The sequence below is a fragment of the Lonchura striata genome, chromosome 2 (genome assembly GCF_050655825.1).
Source record: "Lonchura striata isolate lonStrDom1 chromosome 2, ASM5065582v1, whole genome shotgun sequence".
In the NCBI taxonomy this organism is placed as follows: Eukaryota; Metazoa; Chordata; class Aves; order Passeriformes; family Estrildidae; genus Lonchura; species Lonchura striata.
The window spans coordinates 156010626-156029258 of NC_140704.1; the positions used below are offsets into that span (position 1 = coordinate 156010626).

The window sequence follows — 18633 nt, forward strand, 5'->3', positions numbered from 1 at the left end:
AAATCCTTTCAGAAATCCCAAAAATTCCCTCAGAAATCTCAAAAATCCCAAAAAAATTCCCTGAAAAACCCCAAAAATCCCCTCAGAAATCCCCCAAAATCTCCAAAAATCCCTTCAGAAACCCCAAAATCCTTTCAGAAATCCCAAAAATTCCCTCAGAAATCTCAAAAATCCCAAAAAAATTCCTTGAAAAACCCCAAAAATCCCCTCAGAAACTCCAAAAATCCCCTCAGAAATCCCCAAAAATCTCCAAAAATCCCTTCAGAAACCCCAAAAATCTCCAAAAATCCCTTCAGAAACCCCAAAATCCTTTCAGAAATCCCAAAAATTCCCTCAGAAATCTCAAAAATCCCAAAAAAATTCCCTGAAAAACCCCAAAAATCCCCTCAGAAACTCCAAAAATCCCCTCAGAAACCCCCAAAAATCCCTTCAGAAACCCCAAAAATCCCCTCAGAACTCCCTTTTCCCGCCTTTTTTTTCTGCCTTTTCCCTCCTTTTCCGACTTTCCCGCCCTTTTTCATCCCCTCAGAGCCCCGGCTGGGAATTTCGTCCGCCTGAATCTGAAGAGAAAAACCTATTCCCGTGCATCCCTGAGGGGAAAATTCCTCCGCAAACAGGTACAATTTCTTTTTTTTTTTTTTTTTGTGAGGAAATTCCCGGCTTTTCTCTCGCTGGAATTTTGGGATTTTTTTTTTTCTCCCAGGTTTGGAGGCAGAAATGGAGGAAAAAGTTCCGGAGCGGAGGCGATCTTTGTTTTCGGTGTGGTGGGAAAGGGCACTGGGCATCCGAGTGCCGGGGTGAGCGCCGGGCTCTGGGCATTCCCAGGGGATTTTGGGGAATTTTGGGGATTCTGAGGGGATTTGGGGGTTTCGAGGGAATTTCTGAGGGGATTTTGGGGGTTTCTGAGGGAATTTCTGAGGGGATTTTGGGGGTTCTGAGGGAATTTCTGAGAGAATTTTTGGGGTTTCTGAGGGGATTTCTGAGAAGATTGTGGGGCTTTTGAGGGGATTTTTGGGTTTTATGAGGGAATTTTTGAGATTTTTGAGGAATTTTTGGGGGTTTCTGAGAAGATTGTGGGGCTTTTGAGGGGATTTTTGGCTTTTATGAAGGAATTTTTGAGGAATTTTTGGGGGTTTCTGAGGGGATTTTGGTGTCTGGGGGGACTTTTGGGGTTTCTAGGGGGATTTCTGAGTTGATTTTGGGGTTTTCGAGGGAATTTCTGAGGGGATTTTTGGGGTTTTTGAGGGAATTTTTGAGATTTTTGAGGAATATTTTGGGGTTTCTGAGGAGATTTTTGGTGGTTTTGGGGGAATTTTTAGTGTTTTTTGGGGCATTTTGGGGTTATTCAGGGAACTTTTGGGGTTTCTGAGGGGATTTCTGAGGAGATTTTTGGGGTTTCTGAGGGCATTTCTGAGAAGATTGTGGGGCCTTTGAGGGGATTTTTGGGGTTTATGAAGTAATTTTTGAGATTTTTGAGGAATTTTTGTGGGTTTCTGAGGGGATTTTGGTGTCTGAGGGGATTTTGGGATTTTCGAGGGAATTTCTGAGGGGATTTTCGGGGTTTTCGAGGGAATTTCTGAGGGAATTTTTGGGGTTTCTGAGGGAATTTCTGAGAGAATTTATGGGGTTTCTGAGGGGATTTTTGGGGTTTCTGGGGGGATTTCTGAGTTGATTTTGGGGTTTTCGAGGGAATTTCTGAGGGGATTTTTGGGGTTTTTGAGGGAATTTTTGAGATTTTTGAGGAATATTTTGGGGTTTCTGAGGAGATTTTTGGTGGTTTTGGGGGAATTTTTAGTGTTTTTCGGGGCATTTTGGGGTTATTCAGGGAACTTTTGGGGTTTCTGAGGGCATTTCTGAGGAGAATTTTGGGGTTTCTGAGGGCATTTCTGAGAAGATTGTGGGGCTTTTGAGGGGATTTTTGGGGTTTATGAAGGAATTTTTGAGATTTTTGAGGAATTTTTGGGGGTGTCTGAGGGGATTTTGGTGTCTGAGGGGATTTTGGGATTTTCGAGGGAATTTCTGAGGGAATTTTTGGGGTTTCTAGGGGGATTTCTGAGTTGATTTTGGGGTTTTCGAGGGAATTTCTGAGGGGATTTTTGGGGTTTTTGAGGGAATTTTTGAGATTTTTGAGGAATATTTTGGGGTTTCTGAGGAGATTTTTGGTGGTTTTGGGGGAATTTTTAGTGTTTTTCGGGGCATTTTGGGGTTATTCAGGGAACTTTTGGGGTTTCTGAGGGGATTTCTGAGGAGATTTTTGGGGTTTCTGAGGGCATTTCTGAGAAGATTGTGGGGCTTTTGAGGGGATTTTTGGGTTTTATGAAGGAATTTTTGAGATTTTTGAGGAATTTTGGGGGGTGTCTGAGGGGATTTTGGTGTCTGAGGGGATTTTGGGATTTTCGAGGGAATTTCTGAGGGGATTTTTGGGGTTTCTAGGGGGATTTCTGAGTTGATTTTGGGGTTTTCGAGGGAATTTCTGAGGGGATTTTTGGGGTTTTTGAGGGAATTTTTGAGATTTTTGAGGAATATTTTGGGGTTTCTGAGGAGATTTTTGGTGGTTTTGGGGGAATTTTTAGTGTTTTTCGGGGCATTTTGGGGTTATTCAGGGAACTTTTGGGGTTTCTGAGGGCATTTCGGAGAAGATTGTGGGGTTTTTGAGGGGATTTTTGGGTTTTATGAGGGAATTTTTGAGATTTTTGAGGAATTTTTGGGGGTTTCTGAGGGGATTTCTGAGAGGATTGTGGGTTTCTGAGGGGATTTTGGGATTTTTGAGGGAATTTCTGAGGGGATTTGGGGGTTTTTGAGGGAATTTCTGAGGGGATTTTGGGGTTTTTTGAGGGAATTTTTGAGATTTTTGAGGAATATTTTGGGGTTTCTGAGGAGATTTTTGGTGGTTTTGGGGGAATTTTTAGTGTTTTTCGGGGCATTTTGGGGTTCTTCAGGGAACTTTTGGGGTTTCTGAGGGGATTTCTGAGGAGAATTTTGGGGTTTCTGAGGGCATTTCTGAGAAGATTGTGGGGCTTTTGAGGGGATTTTTGGGTTTTATGAAGGAATTTTTGAGATTTTTGAGGAATTTTGTGGGGTTTCTGAGGGGATTTTGGTGTCTGAGGGGATTTTGGGATTTTCGAGGGAATTTCTGAGGGGATTTTCGGGGTTTTCGAGGGAATTTCTGAGAGAATTTATGGGGTTTCTTGGGGGATTTTTGGGGTTTCTGGGGGGATTTCTGAGTTGATTTTGGGGTTTTCGAGGGAATTTCTGAGGGGATTTTTGGGGTTTTTGAGGGAATTTTTGAGATTTTTGAGGAATATTTTGGGGTTTCTGAGGAGATTTTTGGTGGTTTTGGGGGAATTTTTAGTGTTTTTCGGGGCATTTTGGGGTTATTCAGGGAACTTTTGGGGTTTCTGAGGGCATTTCGGAGAAGATTGTGGGGTTTTTGAGGGGATTTTTGGGTTTTATGAGGTAATGTTTGAGATTTTTGAGGAATTTTTGGGGGTTTCTGAGGGGGTTTCTGAGGGGATTTTGGGATTTTTGAGGGAATTTCTGAGGGGATTTTGGGGGTTTTTGAGGGAATTTCTGAGGGGATTTGGGGGTTTTTGAGGGAATTTCTGAGGGGATTTTGGGGGTTTTCCAGGGAATTTCTGAGGGGATTTTGGGGGTTTTGAGGGAATTTTTGAGATTTTTGAGGAATTTTTTGGGGTTTCTGAGGAGATTTTTGGTGGTTTTGGGGGAATTTTTAGTGTTTTTCGGGGCATTTTGGGGTTATTCAGGGAACTTTTGGGGTTTCTGAGGGGATTTCTGAGGAGATTTTTGGGGTTTCTGAGGGCATTTCTGAGAAGATTGTGGGGCTTTTGAGGGGATTTTTGGGTTTTATGGAGGAATTTTTGAGATTTTTGAGGAATTTTTGGAGGTGTCTGAGGGGATTTTGGGATTTTCGAGGGAATTTCTGAGGGGATTTTCGGGGTTTTCGAGGGAATTTCTGAGGGAATTTTTGGGGTTTCTGAGGGAATTTATGAGAGAATTTATGGGGTTTCTGAGGGGATTTTTGGGGTTTCTGGGGGGATTTCTGAGTTGATTTTGGGGTTTTCGAGGGAATTTCTGAGGGGATTTTTGGGGGTTTTTGAGGGAATTTTTGAGATTTTTGAGGAATATTTTGGGGTTTCTGAGGAGATTTTTGGTGGTTTTGGGGGATTTTTTCGTGTTTTTCAGGGCATTTTGGGGTTTCTCAGGGAACTTTTGGGGTTTCTGAGGGGATTTCTGAGGAGATTTTTGGGGTTTCTGAGGGCATTTCGGAGAAGATTGTGGGGTTTTTGAGGGAATGTTTGAGATTTTTGAGGAATTTTTGGGGGTTTCTGAGGGGGTTTCTGAGGGGATTTTGGGATTTTTGAGGGAATTTCTGAGGGGATTTGGGGGTTTTTGAGGGAATTTCTGAGGGGATTTTGGGGGTTTTCCAGGGAATTTCTGAGGGGATTTTGGGGTTTTGAGGGAATTTTTGAGATTTTTGAGGAATTTTTTGGGGTTTCTGAGGAGATTTTTGGTGGTTTTGGGGGAATTTTTAGTGTTTTTCGGGGCATTTTCGGGTTATTCAGGGAACTTTTGGGGTTTCTGAGGGGATTTCTGAGGAGATTTTTGGGGTTTCTGAGGGCATTTCTGAGAAGATTGTGGGGCTTTTGAGGGGATTTTTGGGGTTTATGAAGGAATTTTTGAGATTTTTGAGGAATTTTTGGGGGTTTCTGAGGGGATTTTGGTGTCTGAGGGGATTTTGGGATTTTCGAGGGAATTTCTGAGGGAATTTTTGGGGTTTCTGAGGGAACTTCTGAGAGAATTTATGGGGTTTCTGAGGGGATTTTTGGGGTTTCTGGGGGGATTTCTGAGTTGATTTTGGGGTTTTCGAGGGAATTTCTGAGGGGATTTTGAGGAATTTTTTGGGGTTTCTGAGGGAATTTTGGGGTTTCTCTGGGAACTTTGAGGATTTCTGAGGAGATTTTTGGGATTTCTGAGATTTTTTGTGGTTTTGAGGGGATTTTTAGTGTTTCTGAGGGGATTTTGGGGTTTCTCAGGGAACTTGGGATTTCTGAGAGGATTTTTGGGATTTCTTGGGGAATTTCTAAGGGGATTTTGGGGTTTTCAAGGGAATTTTTGAGGGGATTTTGGGGTTTCTGAGAGGATTTCTGAGAGATTTTTTGGGGTTTCTGAGGGGATTTCTGAGGAGATTTTTGAGGTTCTCAGGGGTTTTGGGGCTTTCTAAGGAAATTTTTGGGTTTTTTGTGGGAATTTTTTGTTTTTCTGAGGGGATTTTTGGGGTTTCTGACAGAATTTTTTGGTTTCTGAGAGAATTTTGGGCTTTCTGAGGGGATTTTTTTGATTTCTGATGGGAGTTTTAGTGTTTCTGAGGGAATTTTTGGAATTTCTTGGAATTTTGGATTTCTGAAGAGATTTTTTGGGATAAAAGAGCTGGAAAGGACTAAGAGGGTTCTTTTTCCATTGATTTTTTTGGAATTCTGCTGACAGAGAAAGATTTGGGCTCGTTCCCGGATGAAATTCCCAAGGATGAGGAGAAATCTCTTCCCACTCTGGAAGAAGCGGCCCAAAGGTGCAACGGAGATTTTATTCCAGAAAGTCCTGGTGAGAGCGGGAATTGGGGAATTCCTGCCTTTTTCAAAGAAATGAAGGGAGTTTGGCCTCAAAAATTGGGATTTGGAGCTTAAAATTGCAATTTTTACCTCTAAAATGTGGGCTTTGGACCTTAAAACTGCAATTCCCGCCTCAAAAATTCAGATTTTGGCCTCAAAAATGGGGATTATGTCCTCTGAAAATTGGGGGGTTTGCCTTAAAAATTGCCATTTGGGCCATAAAATTGGCATTTTGGGCTCAAAAATTGGGATTTGGGCATTAGAATTGGCATTTTGGGCTCAAAAATTTGGATTCTGGATGTTTAAATTGGGATTTTGGCCTCAAAAAATGGGATTTATACCTTAAAATTGGGATTTTGGCCTCAAAATTAGGATTTGGACCATAAAATTGGGATTTTCTCTATAAATGTAGGATTTGGGCTCAAAAATTGGGATTTTTTTACCTCAAAAATTGGGATTTGGGCATTAAAATTGTAGTTTTGGACTCAACAATTGGGATTTGGATGTTAAAATAGGAATTTGGGCCTCAAAAATTGGCTTTTTTTGTCAAAAATGTGGATTTGGGCCTTAAAATTGGAATTTTGGCTTCAAAAATATTTTTATTTTCCAAGAAATGTGAGGGTTTATCCTAAAAAGGGGTTGGGTCCTAAAAAATCAGTATTTGGGGTCTAAAAATGGGATTTGGGCACTAAAAATGAGGGATTTTGGCCTTAAAAATGTGATTCTTTGCCTTAAAAATGTGAGAATTTATTCTAAAAAAAATTTGGATTCTAAAACCAGGATTTGGGATTTAAAAATTTGGGATTTTGTCCTAAAAATGAAATTTTTGATGCTAAAACCCGGTATTTTTTAAATCTAAAAATTCAGGTTTTAGATTTAGGGCTAAAACTGATTTAGCCCTAAAACCAAGGAATTTGCCCCCAAATAATCCAAGTTTAGATCCTAAAAATGGAATTTTTCTCCTTAAAACCTTCAGTTGAATCCTACAAATGTGGGTTTCCCCTCTGGAAACGTGGGAATTGTCCCAAAAAAAATGACATTTTAGGTCCTAAAAATTGGATATTTTTCCTTTAAAAACCTGGAATTTTCCTCCTAAAATCCCAATTTTTTTCCCTTTTTTTCCCCTCCAGATGGATCCAACACGGAAAATTCCCAACTCTTCCAAGATTCCCTGGATTTCCTTCCTCGGGAATTTTCCCCTCCATCCCCTCCTCCACCTCCCATGGATCCCTTTTACCCCCCAAACCCCGACGGGACCATCCCAGGTAAATCCCAGAGCAAATCCCCCCAAAAAAAATCCTGGAAAAAACCCCGGGGGAAAAAAAAAAAAAAAAAAAAAAAAAGTTCCACATTTCCTCCTCCTGAATCCCACAGATCCTCCGGAAGAAGTCCTGGAAGCTCTGAGAACTTTGGGATTCGATTCCTTCCGACCCAGCCAGGCTGAGGCCATCATGAGGGTCCTTTCCGGTTCGATTTTCCCGCCTTTTTTTTCCCTCCATTTTCCCCCCTTTTCCTTTTTTTCCCCTCAGTTTTTCCTGCCCTTTTTTCCACTTTTCCCCTCAGTTTTTCCTGCCCTTTTTTCTACTTTTCCCCTCAATTTTTCCTGCCCTTTTCCCCACTTTTCCCCTCAGTTTTTCCTGCCCTTTTTTCTTTCCATTTCCCACTTTTTTTTTGCCCCTTTTTCCCTACCTTTTTTCCTACCCATTTTTTCCCTCTCCTTTTCCCCTCAGTTTTTCCTGCTCTTTATCCTGCCCTTTTTCCCACTCTTCCCCTAATTTTTTCCCTCAGTTTTCCCCTAATTTTTTCCCTCAGTTTTCCCCTCCCTTTTCCCCATTTTTCCCCTCAGTTTTTCCACCCTTTTCCCCACACTTTCCCCTCAGTTTTTCCCTCCCTTATCCCCACATTTTCCTTCAGTTTTTCCTGCCCTTTTTTCTTTCCATTTTACCACTTTTTTCTTGCCCCTTTTTCCCTACCCTTTTTCCCTAATTTTTTCCCTCCATTTTTCCTGCCCATTTTTTCCCTCTCCTTTTGCCTCAGTTTTTCCTGCTCTTTTTCCCTCTGTTCTTCCTGCCCTTTTCCCCTCAGTTTTTCCTACTCTTTTTCCTGCCCTTTTTCCCCCTTTTCCCCTAATTTTTTCCCTCGGTTTTTTCACCATTTTCCCCATACCTTCCCCTCAGTTTTTCCCTCCTTTATCCCCACATTTTCCCTCAGTTTTTCCCTCCCTTATCCCCACATTTCCCCTCAGTTTTTCTCCCTATTTTCCCCACTTTTTCCCTGAATTTTTCCTGCTCTTTTCCCCACATTTCCCCATCCTCTTCCCTACCCTTTTCTCCCCTCATTTTTCCCTTCATTTTTCCTGCTCTTTTTTCACTTCCCCCCCTTTATTCCCTGCCCTTTTTTCTTTCTATTTTCCCACTTTTTTCCTGCCCTTTTCCCCACATTTTCCCTCAGTTTTTCCATCCCTTATCCCCATTTTTCCCCTCAGTTTTTCCACCCTTTTCCCCACACTTTCCCCTCAGTTTTTCCTGCCTTTTTTTCTTTCCATTTTCCCACTTTTTTTCTTGCCCCTTTTTCCCCATTTTTTCCCCTCCATTTTTCCTACGCATTTTCCCCCTCCTTTTCCCTCAGTTTTTCCTGCCCTTTTTCCCACTTTTCCCCTAATTTTTTTTTCCATCAGTTTTTCCACCCTTTTCCCCACTTTCCACTGTTTTTTTTTTCCTGCTCATTTCCCCACTTTTCCCCTCAGTTTTCCTACCCTTTTTCTCACTTTTCCCCTCAGTTTTTCCCACACTTTTCCCACTTTTTCCCCCTCAGTTTTTCCCACACTTTTCCCCACCTTTTCCCCTCAACTTTTCCTTGTTGTTCCCTCCCTTTTCCCCACATTTTCCCTCAGTTTTTCCCACCCTTTTCCCCATAGTTTTTCCCATAATTTTCCCCACATTTTCCCCCTCATTTTTTCCTTGTTTTTCCCTCCCTTTTCCTCACTCTTGTCCCCTCAGTTTTCCTACCATTTTCTTCACAATTTCCCTCATTTTTTCCTGCCATTTTCCCACTTTTTCCCCACCCTTTCCCCTCAATTTTTCCCTCCCTTTTCCTCACATTTTCCCTCCATTTTTCCCTCCATTTTCACCACATTCTCCCTCAGTTTCCCTCACTCTTTTCCCTCAATTTTTCCCTCAATTTTTCCCTCCCTTTTTCCCTCTGCTTTTCCCTCCTTTTTGCCCACTTTTCCCTTCACTTTTTCCTTGTTTTTCCCTCCCTTTTCCCCACATTTTCCCTCATTTTTTCCTGTCATTTTCCCACTTTTCCCCACCCTTTTCCCACAGTTTTTTCTTCAGTTTTCCCCTCCCTTTTCCTCACATTTTCCCTCCATTTTTCCCTCCATTTTCACCACATTCTCCCTCAGTTTCCCTCACTCTTTTCCCTCAATTTTTCCCTCCCTTTTCCCCTCTGCTTTTCCCTCCTTTTTTCCCCACATTTTCCCCCTCACTTTTTCCTTGTTTTTCCCTCCCTTTTCCCCACATTTTCCCTCATTTTTTCCTGTCATTTTCCCACTTTTCCCCACCCTTTTCCCACAGTTTTTTCTTCAGTTTTCCCCTCCCTTTTCCTCACATTTTCCCTCCATTTTTCCCTCCATTTTCCCCACATTCTCCCTCAGTTTCCCCCACTCTTTTTCCTCAGTTTTTCCCTCAATTTTTTCCTCCCTTTTCCCCACATTTTCCCCTCTGCTTTTCCCTCCTTTTTTCCCATTTTCCCCCTCACTTTTTCCTTGTTTTTCCCTCCCTTTTCCCAACATTTTCCCTCATTTTTTCCTTCCCTTTTCCCTCATTTTTCCTTCCTTTTCCCCCAGTTTTTCCCCCTTTTCCCTTCCATTTTCCCCACAATTTCCCTCCTTTTTTCCCACAATTTTCCCTGCATTTCCCCTCATTTTTCCCCTCCTTTTTCCCCTCCTTTTTCCCCTCACTTTTTCCTTCTTTTTCCCTCCCTTTTCCCCACACTTTCCCTCATTTTCCCCTCCCTTTCCCCCATTTTCCCCCTGTGTTTCCCCCACACTTCCCCTCATTTTTTCCCCACCATTTTTCCCACGTTTCCTCTCAATTTCTCCCCACTTCCCAACATCCCAAAATTCCCATTTTTCCCCAGGAATCTCCACACTGCTGCTGCTGCCCACGGGCTCGGGCAAATCCCTCTGCTACCAACTCCCCGCCTTCCTCTACCACCGCCGCTCCCCCTGCATCACCCTCGTCATCTCCCCCCTCGTCTGCCTCATGGACGACCAGGTATCCCCTCCATTCCCGCTTTTTTTTTGGGATATTTCCCTCAAAAACCACAAAAAAACCTGAAATATTCCCATTCTCAGGTTTCCAACCTCCCCTCACCCCTCAAAGCCGTCTGCATCCACTCCAACCTCACCCAATCCCAGCGTGAGGCAGCCATTCAAAAAGTGAGTAAAACCCTTCCGATTTCCTCTTTTTCCCTTAAAAAAACCCCCAAAATAATCCTGATTTTTCAACAGGTCAAGAGCGGCCGAGCCCAAATCCTGCTGCTTTCCCCGGAATCCATCACGGGATCGGGATTTTTTTCCCGTTTTTCCCGGGATTTTCCTCCCGTGGCTTTCGCCTGCCTGGATGAAGCTCATTGCATCTCCCAGTGGTCCCACAATTTTCGTCCGGCTTACCTCAGGGTCTGCAAGGTGGGAAAATCATTGAAAACATGGGAAAAATCCCCAAAAAATCCTCCAAGATCCCTAAAAATCTTCAGGGTCTGCAAGGTGGGGAAATCATCCAAAAAATGGGAAAAATCCTAAAAAAATCCTCCAAAATCCCTCAAATTATTCAGGGTCTGCAAGGTGGGAAAACCCCTAAAAAACCTGGGAAAAATAAAAAAAAAAAAAAAATCCTCCAAAATCCCTAAAAATCTTCAAGGTCTGCAAGGTGGGAAAATCTGGGAAAAATCCCCCCAAAAAATCCAGATTTTATTCCTGGAATTCCGGGTTCTCCGGGAGCCTTTTCCTCATCTTTTCCTTGTTTTCTCCTCACTTTTTCCCACCTTTTCCCCATAGTTTTTACCTCAGTCTTTCCTTGTTTTTCCCTCCCTTTTCCCAACATTTTCCATCATTTTTTCCTGCCTTTTTCCCATTTTTTCCCTTTCTTTTCCTCACCCTTTTCCCCACAGTTTTCCCCATTTCCCTCAGTTTTTCTTTGTTTTTCCCACCTTTTCCCCTGTTTTTACCTCAGTTTTTCCTTGTTTTCCCTCCCTTTTCCTCACATTTCCCCTCAATTTTTCCCATAATTTCCCCACCTTTTCCCCTCAGTTTTTCCTTGTTTTTCCTTGTTTTTCCCCACACTTTTTCCCCACATTTTCCTCGTTTTCCCCACCCTTTTCCCCTCAGTTTTTTCTCACTTTTTCCTTGGTTTTCCTCCCTTTCCCCCACATTTTCCCTTCACTTTTTCCCTCCTTTTTTTCCCACCGCTTTTCCCTCTATTTTTCCTTGTTCTTCCCTCTCTTTTCCCCACATTTTCCCTCCTTTTCCCCCTCAGTTTTTCCCACACATTTCCGCACCTTTTTCCCCCTCAATTTTTCCTTTTTTCCCCATCATTTTCCCACTTTTCCCCTCCTTCTTCCTGCCCACTTTCCCAATTTTCCTCTTTTCTCCACACTTTTTCCCACTGTTTTTCCTTCAGTTTTTCCATCTTTTTTTCCTTATTTTTCCCTCAGTTTTTCCCACACTTTTCCCAACCTTTTTCCCCTCAGTTTTTCCTTTTTTTCCCATAATTTTCCCTCAGTGTTTCCCTCCTTTTTTCCCACCCTTTTCCCCAAAGTTTTTCCTTGTTTTTCCCTCCCTTTCCCCCACATTTTCCATCATTTTTTCCTTCCCTTTTCCATCATTTTTTCCTTCCTTTTTCCCTCATTTTTTCCTCCCCTTTTCCCCAGCTTTTCCCCCTTTTCCCTTCCATTTTCCCGACATTTTCCCTCCCTTTTACCCGCACTTTTCCCTGCATTTTCCCGCAATTTTCCCCTCCTTTTTCCCCTCACTTTTTCTTTGTTTTTCCCTCTCTTTTCCCCACATTTTCCCTCATTTTTTCCTGCCTTTTTTCCCATTTTTCCCCTCTCTTTCCCTCCATTTTCCCACCTTTTTTCTCTCGGTTTTTCCCTTATTTTTATCTTGTTTTTCCCTCCCTTTTCCCCACATTTTCCCTCCTTTTTTACTGCCCTTTTTCCCATTTTCCCCCTCACTTTTCCTCACATTTTCCCCACCTTTTTTCTCAGTTTTTTCCTCATTTTTTCCTTGTTTTTCCCTCCATTTTCCCTACATTTTTCCCTCCATTTTCCCCACATTTTCCCTCATTTTTTCCTTGTTTTTCCCCCTTTTTCCCTCACTTTCCCCCCACCTTTTCCCTGACTTTTTCCCCATTTTTTTCCCTCTTTTTCCCCTTCTCTTTTCCCTCATTTTTCCCCTTTTATTTCCCCACATTTTTTCCTCCAAAACCCCCAAAAATTCTGATTTTTTTCCCCAAAATCCCAGGTTCTCCGGGAGCGTTTGGGCATCCGCTGCTTTTTGGCTCTCACGGCCACGGCCACGGTGGCCACGGCGCGGGACGTGGCCGAAAATTTGGGAATTCCCGAGGGAACTCCCAGCGTCGGAGGCTTCGGAATTCCCGAAAATCTGCGGTTCTCCGTGACTGTGGAGGAAGACCTGGATCAGGTAGGGTGAAAATCCCTGCTTTTAGGAAAAAACAATATTTTTTTTTTAAATTAATTCTGCATTTTCTGAAGAAAAATCCAAATTTTTACAGAAAAAAAATCCATTTTTTGGGAGAAATTCCACATTTTCTGAGGGAAAATTGGCATTTTTTGGGATTAATCCCACGTTTTATGGAAATTTTTAGGAAAAAAAGCATTTTTAAAAATTAATTTCATATTTTCTGAGGAAAAATCCAAATTTTTAGGGAAAAAAATTATTTATTCTGTATTTTCTAAGGGAAAATCCAAATTTGTAGGGAAAAATGTGCATTTTTTGGGATTGATCCCACATTTTCTGAGGGAAAATTCGAATTTTTAGGGAAAAAATTTAAATTTTTTGGGACAAAATCCATATTTTCTGAGGGAAAATCCCCATTTTTACAGCCTCAATTTAAATATTTTGAGATTAATTCCATATTTGCAGTGGGAAAGTCCAAATTTTTAGGGAAAAAAGTTCATTTTTTTGGGATAAATTTAATATTTTCTGAGTGAAAATCCCCTTTTCAAGGAAAAAAAAATATTTTTTAGGATAAATTCTGTATTTTTGAGGGAAAATCCCCATATTTAGGAAAAAAAAAATTATTAATCCCATATATTCTTAGGGAAAATCCCCATTTTTAGGGAACAATTTCCTGGTTTTGAGATAAATTCCATATTTTATGAGGGAAAATCCAAATTTTTAGGGAAAAAAGTTCATTTTTTGGGGATTAATCCCATATTTTCAGAGGGAAAATCCCCATTTTTAAGGAGAATTTTTCCTTCGTATTCCCCAAATTTCCCCTCAAAATTCCCAGTTTTTTTCCCAATTATCCCTCAAAATCTTCCCAGTTTTCCCTCAAAATTCCCAATTTTCCCCAGTTTTCTTTCCTGATTTTCCCCCCAAAATTCCCAATTTTTTCCCCAATATTTTCCTGATTTTCCCCGAATTTCCCCCCAAAATTCCCAATTTTTTCTCCAAAACTCCCAATTTTCCCACAATTTCCCCCCAAATTCTTCCCCAATTTCCCCCCCAAAATTCCAAAGTTTTTTCCCCCAAAATTTCCAATTTTATCCTGATTTTCTTCCCAAAATTCCCAATTTTTTCCCCCAAATTTTCCCCCAAAACTCCCAATTTTCCCATATTTCTCCCTCAGGCGGTGCTGTGGATTCTGCGCCAGTGGAATCCAGAGAATTTTGGGAATTCCATCATCGTTTATCCCTAAATTTTCCCCCAAAATTCCCCAATTTTCCCCCAAATTCATCCCAATTTTGCCCCCAAAATTCCCAATTTTTTTCCCCAGTTTCCCTCCCAAAATTCCCAGTTTTTTCCTGATTTTCCCCAAATTTTCCCCCAAAATTCCCTATCTTTCCCCAAATTCTTGCCCAATTTTCCCCTCCGAAATTCCCTATTTTTCCCCCCAAAATTTCCAATTTTATCCTGATTTTCTCCCCAAAATTCCCAATTTTTCCCCCAAATTTCCCAAGTTTTCCTTCTCAAAATTCCAATTTTTTTCTCTCATTTTTTCCCCTAATTTTTTCCCGAATTTCTCCCCCAGGCGGTGCTGAGGATTCTGCGCCAGTGGAATTCGGAGAATTTTGGGAATTCGGGGAATTTTGGGAATTCCGTCATCGTTTATTGCAAGCGGCGCCAGGAGAGCGAGCGGCTGGCGGAGCTGATCCAGAGGGAATTCTCGGACATGCCCCAAAATCCCGGGAATAAAACGGGAAAAGGTGGGAAAAAAAATCTGGAATTTTAGGGGAAAAAATTGGGGATTTTTGGCATGAAAAATTTTGGAATTTTGGGGGAAAAAATTGGGAACTTGGGGGGAAAATTTTGAATTTTGGGGAAAATTTGGGGGGAGAATTAGGGGGAAAATTTGGGGAATTTTGGAGGGAAAATTTGGAATTTCAGGGGAAAAGTGGGGAAAATTGGGAATTTTGGGGGAAAAATTGGGAAGAATTTGGGGGGAAATTGAGAATTTTTAGGGGAAAATTTGGGGAATGTTAAGGAAAGAATTGGGAATTTTGGGGGGAAATTGGGGGGAAAATTGGGAAGAATTTAGAGGGAAAATTGGGAATTTTGGGTGGAAAATTGACGAATTTTGAGGCAAATCCATCAAAGTTTTGAGAATTTTGGGGGAAATTTGGGGTACTTCAGAAAAATCTGGAAATCCACAAAAATTTTGGGAATTGTTTTGGTTCCTCAGGGAAAGTTGGGGAATTCCAGGGGGGATTTGGGGAATTTTGGGGAAAATTTGGGGGGAAAATTTGGGAATTCTTTGGGGGAATTTTGGGGGGAAATTGGGGGAAAATTGTGAATTTTTGGGGGAAAAATTGAGGAATTTGGGGGGAAAATTGGGGAAAAATTCTGAACTTTGGGGGAAAATTGAGGAATTTTGGGGGGAAAATGAGGGAACTTGTAGGGGAAAAATTGAGGAATTTTGTGGGGAAATTTGAGGAATTGGGGGGAAAATTTGAGGAATTTGGGGGAAAATCGGGGAAAAACTTTGAATTTTGGGGAGAAATTTGGGGGAAAAATGAGGGAACCTGTGGGGGGAATATTGTGACTTTTGGTTGAAAAAATTGACGAATTTTGGGGTAAAAATGACGGAACTTGTGGGGGAAAATTGGGGAAAAATTGTGAATTTTGGGTGAAGAAATTGAGGAATTTGGGGGAAAAATGAGGGAACTTGTGGGGAAAAATTGAGGAATTTTCGGGGGAAAACTGAGGGAACTTGTGGGGGAAAATCAGGAAAAAATTGAGGAATTTTGGAGGGAAATTTGAGGAATTTGGTGGAAAATCGGGGGGAAATTGTGACTTTCGGGGAAGAAATTGAGGAATTTTGGGGGGAAAATGACGGAGCTTGTGGGGGAAAATCAGGAAAAAATTGAGGAATTTTGGGGGGAAATTTGAGGAATTTGGTGGAAAATCGGGGGGAAATTGTGACTTTTGGGGAAAAAAATTGAGGAATTTTGGGGGGAAAATGACGGAACTTGTGGGAGAAAATTGAGGGAAAATTATGGATTTTGGGTGAAAAATTGTTGAATTTTTGGGGGAAAAGTGAGGAATTTTGGGGGGAAATTTGAGGGAAAATCGGGGAAAAATTGTGAATTTTGGGGAGAAATTTGGGGGAAAAATGAGGGAACCTGTGGGGGAAAAATTGTGACTTTTGGGGAAAAAATTGAGGAATTTTGGGGTAAAAATGACGGAACTTGTGGGGGAAAATTGGGGAAAAATTGCGAATTTTGGGTGAAGAAATTGAGGAATTTGGGGGAAAAATGAGGGAACTTGTGGGGAAAAATTGAGGAATTTTGGGGGGAAAACTGAGGGAACTTGTGGGGGAAAATCAGGGGGGAAAATTGAGGAAAAAATTGAGGAATTTTGGGGGGAAATTTGAGGAATTTGGTGGAAAATCGGGGGAAAATTGTGACTTTCGGGGAAAAAAATTGAGGAATTTTGGGGGGAAAATGACGGAACTTGTGGGAGAAAATTGGGGGAAAATTGTGGATTTTGAGTGAAAAAATTGTTGAATTTTTGGGGGAAAAGTGAGGAATTTTGGGGAAATTTGAGGAATTTGGTGGAAAATCGGGTAAAAATTTTGAATTTTGGGGGGAATTTGCAGGAAAAATGAGGGAACCTGTGGGGGAAAAATTGTGACTTTTGGGGAAACAATGGAGGAATTTTGGGGTAAAAATGACGGAACTTGTGGGGGAAAATTGGGGAAAAATTGCGAATTTTGGGTGAAAAAAATTGAGGAATTTGGGGGCAAAATGAGGGAACTTGTGGGGAAAAATTGAGGAATTTTGGGGGGAAAACTGAGGGAACTTGTGGGGGAAAATCTGGGAAAAAATTGAGGAATTTTGGGGGGAAATTTGAGGAGTTTGGTGGAAAATCGGGGGGAAATTGTGACTTTCGGGGAAAAAAATTGAGGAATTTTGGGGGGAAAATGACGGAACTTGTGGGAGAAAATTGAGGGAAAATTATGGATTTTGGGTGAAAAATTGTTGAACTTTTGGGGGAAAAGTGAGGAATTTTGGGGGGAAAGTTGAGGAATTTTGGGGGAAATTTGAGGAATTTGGGGGAAAATCAGGGGAAAATTTTGAATTTTGGGGGGAATTTGCAGGACAAATAAGGGAACCTGTGGGGGAAAAATTGTGACTTTTGGGGAAAAAAATTGAGGAATTTTGGGGTAAAAATGATGGAACTTGTGGGGGAAAATTGGGGAAAAATTGCGAATTTTGGGTGAAGAAATTGAGGAATTTGGGGGAAAAATGAGGGAACTTGTGGGGAAAAATTGAGGAATTTTGGGGGAAAACTGAGGGAACTTGTGGGGGAAAATCAGGGGGAAAAAACTGAGGAATTTTGGGGGGAAATTTGAGGAATTTGGTGGAAAATTGGGGGGAAATTGTGACTTTTGGGGAAAAAAATTGAGGAATTTTGGGGGGAAAATGACGGAACTTGTGGGAGAAAATTGAGGGAAAATTATGGATTTTGGGTGAAAAATTGTTGAATTTTTGGGGGAAAAGTGAGGAATTTTGGGGGGAAAGTTGAGGAATTTTGGGGGAAATTTGAGGAATTTGGGGGAAAATCAGGGAAAAATTTTGAATTTTGGGGGGAATTTGCAGGACAAATAAGGGAACCTGTGGGGGAAAAATTGTGACTTTTGGTTGAAAAAATTGAGGAATTTTGGGGTAAAAATGACGGAACTTGTGGGGGAAAATTGGGGAAAAATTGCGAATTTTGGGTGAAAAAATTGAGGAATTTGGGGGAAAAATGAGGGAACTTGTGGGGAAAAATTGAGGAATTTTGGGGGGAAAACTGAGGGAACTTGTGGGGGAAAATCAGGGGGAAAAAATTGAGGAAAAAATTGAGGAATTTTGGGGGGAAATTTGAGGAATTTGGTGGAAAATCGGGGAAAAATTTTGAATTTTGGGGGGAATTTGCAGGAAAAATGAGGGAACCTGTGGGGGAAAAATTGTGACTTTTGGGGAAAAAATTGAGGAATTTTGGGGTAAAAATGACGGAACTTGTGGGGGAAAATTGGGGAAAAATTGTGAATTTTGGGTGAAGAAATTGAGGAATTTGGGGGGAAAATGACGGAACTTGTGGGGGAAAATTGGGGAAAAATTGCGAATTTTGGGTGAAGAAATTGAGGAATTTGGCAGAAAAATGACGGAACTTGTGGGGGAAAATTGGGGAAAAATTGCGAATTTTGGGTGAAGAAATTGAGGAATTTGGGGGAAAAATGAGGGAACTTGTGGGGAAAAATTGAGGAATTTTGGGGGGAAAACTGAGGGAACTTGTGGGGGAAAATCAGGGGGAAAAAATTGAGGAATTTTGGGGGGAAATTTGAGGAATTTGGTGGAAAATCGGGGGGAAATTGTGACTTTTGGGGAAAAAAATTGAGGAATTTTGGGGGGAAAATGATGGAACTTGTGGGAGAAAATTGGGGGAAAATTGTGGATTTTGGGTGAAAAATTGTTGAATTTTGGGGGGAAAGTTATGGAATTTGGGGGAAAATCGGGGAAAAACTTTGAATTTTGGGGAGAAATTTGTGGGGAAAATGAGGGAACCTGTGGGGGGAAAATTGTGACTTTTGGTTGAAAAAATTGACGAATTTTGGGGTAAAAATGACGGAACTTGTGGGGGAAAATCAGGGGGAAAAATTGAGGAATTTTGGCGGGAAATTTGAGGAATTTGGTGGAAAATCGGGGGGAAATTGTGACTTTTGGGGAAAAAAATTGAGGAATTTTGGGGGGAAAATGATGGAACTTGTGGGAGAAAATTGGGGGAAAATTGTGGATTTTGGGTGAAAAATTGTTGAATTTTGGGGGGAAAGTTATGGAATTTGGGGGAAAATCGGGGAAAAACTTTGAATTTTGGGGAGAAATTTGTGGGGAAAATGAGGGAACCTGTGGGGGGAAAATTGTGACTTTTGGTTGAAAAAATTGACGAATTTTGGGGTAAAAATGACGGAACTTGTGGGGGAAAATCAGGGGGAAAAATTGAGGAATTTTGGCGGGAAATTTGAGGAATTTGGTGGAAAATCGGGGGGAAATTGTGACTTTCGGGGAAAAAAATTGAGGAATTTTGGGGGGAAAAATGAGGGAACTTGTGGGAGAAAATTGGGGGAAAATTGTGGATTTTGGGTGAAAAATTGTTGAAATTTGGGGGGAAAAGTGAGGAATTTTGGGGAAATTTGAGGAATTTGGTGGAAAATCGGGGGAAAAATTTTGAAATTTGCGGGGAATTTGCAGGAAAAATGAGGGAACCTGTGGGGGA

At 41.4% G+C, this 18633-nt stretch overlaps 3 protein-coding genes across 8 annotated transcripts in view; all 3 read left to right on the forward strand.

Moving 5' to 3' along the window:
- RECQL4 (RecQ like helicase 4) overlaps window positions 1-18633 on the forward strand; it is a 65656-nt gene that overhangs the window by 13808 nt on the left and 33215 nt on the right. For all 6 annotated transcript variants that reach the window (XR_014953175.1, XM_085572702.1, XM_085572706.1 and 3 more), the window contains exons 6-15: window positions 530-617; window positions 704-797; window positions 5506-5619; window positions 6758-6892; window positions 7002-7094; window positions 9771-9907; window positions 9988-10071; window positions 10144-10320; window positions 12154-12333; window positions 13907-14081. Coding sequence is in view for 5 of the 6 variants with exons in the window: in XM_085572702.1 (XP_085428828.1) it covers window positions 530-617; window positions 704-797; window positions 5506-5619; window positions 6758-6892; window positions 7002-7094; window positions 9771-9907; window positions 9988-10071; window positions 10144-10320; window positions 12154-12333; window positions 13907-14081 (1277 nt within the window). In the remaining variant the exon portion in view is untranslated. The remainder of the gene's footprint in view (window positions 1-529; window positions 618-703; window positions 798-5505; window positions 5620-6757; window positions 6893-7001; window positions 7095-9770; window positions 9908-9987; window positions 10072-10143; window positions 10321-12153; window positions 12334-13906; window positions 14082-18633) is intronic.
- On the forward strand, window positions 7439-9739 carry LOC146768508 (uncharacterized; the record flags this gene model as incomplete). The annotated part of the gene is made up of 1 exon (XM_085574125.1): window positions 7439-9739. A coding segment is annotated over one exon (2301 nt), but the record flags the coding sequence as incomplete, so codon positions are not given.
- LOC146768509 (uncharacterized) lies at window positions 10526-12142 on the forward strand (the record flags this gene model as incomplete). The annotated part of the gene is made up of 1 exon (XM_085574126.1): window positions 10526-12142. A coding segment is annotated over one exon (1617 nt), but the record flags the coding sequence as incomplete, so codon positions are not given.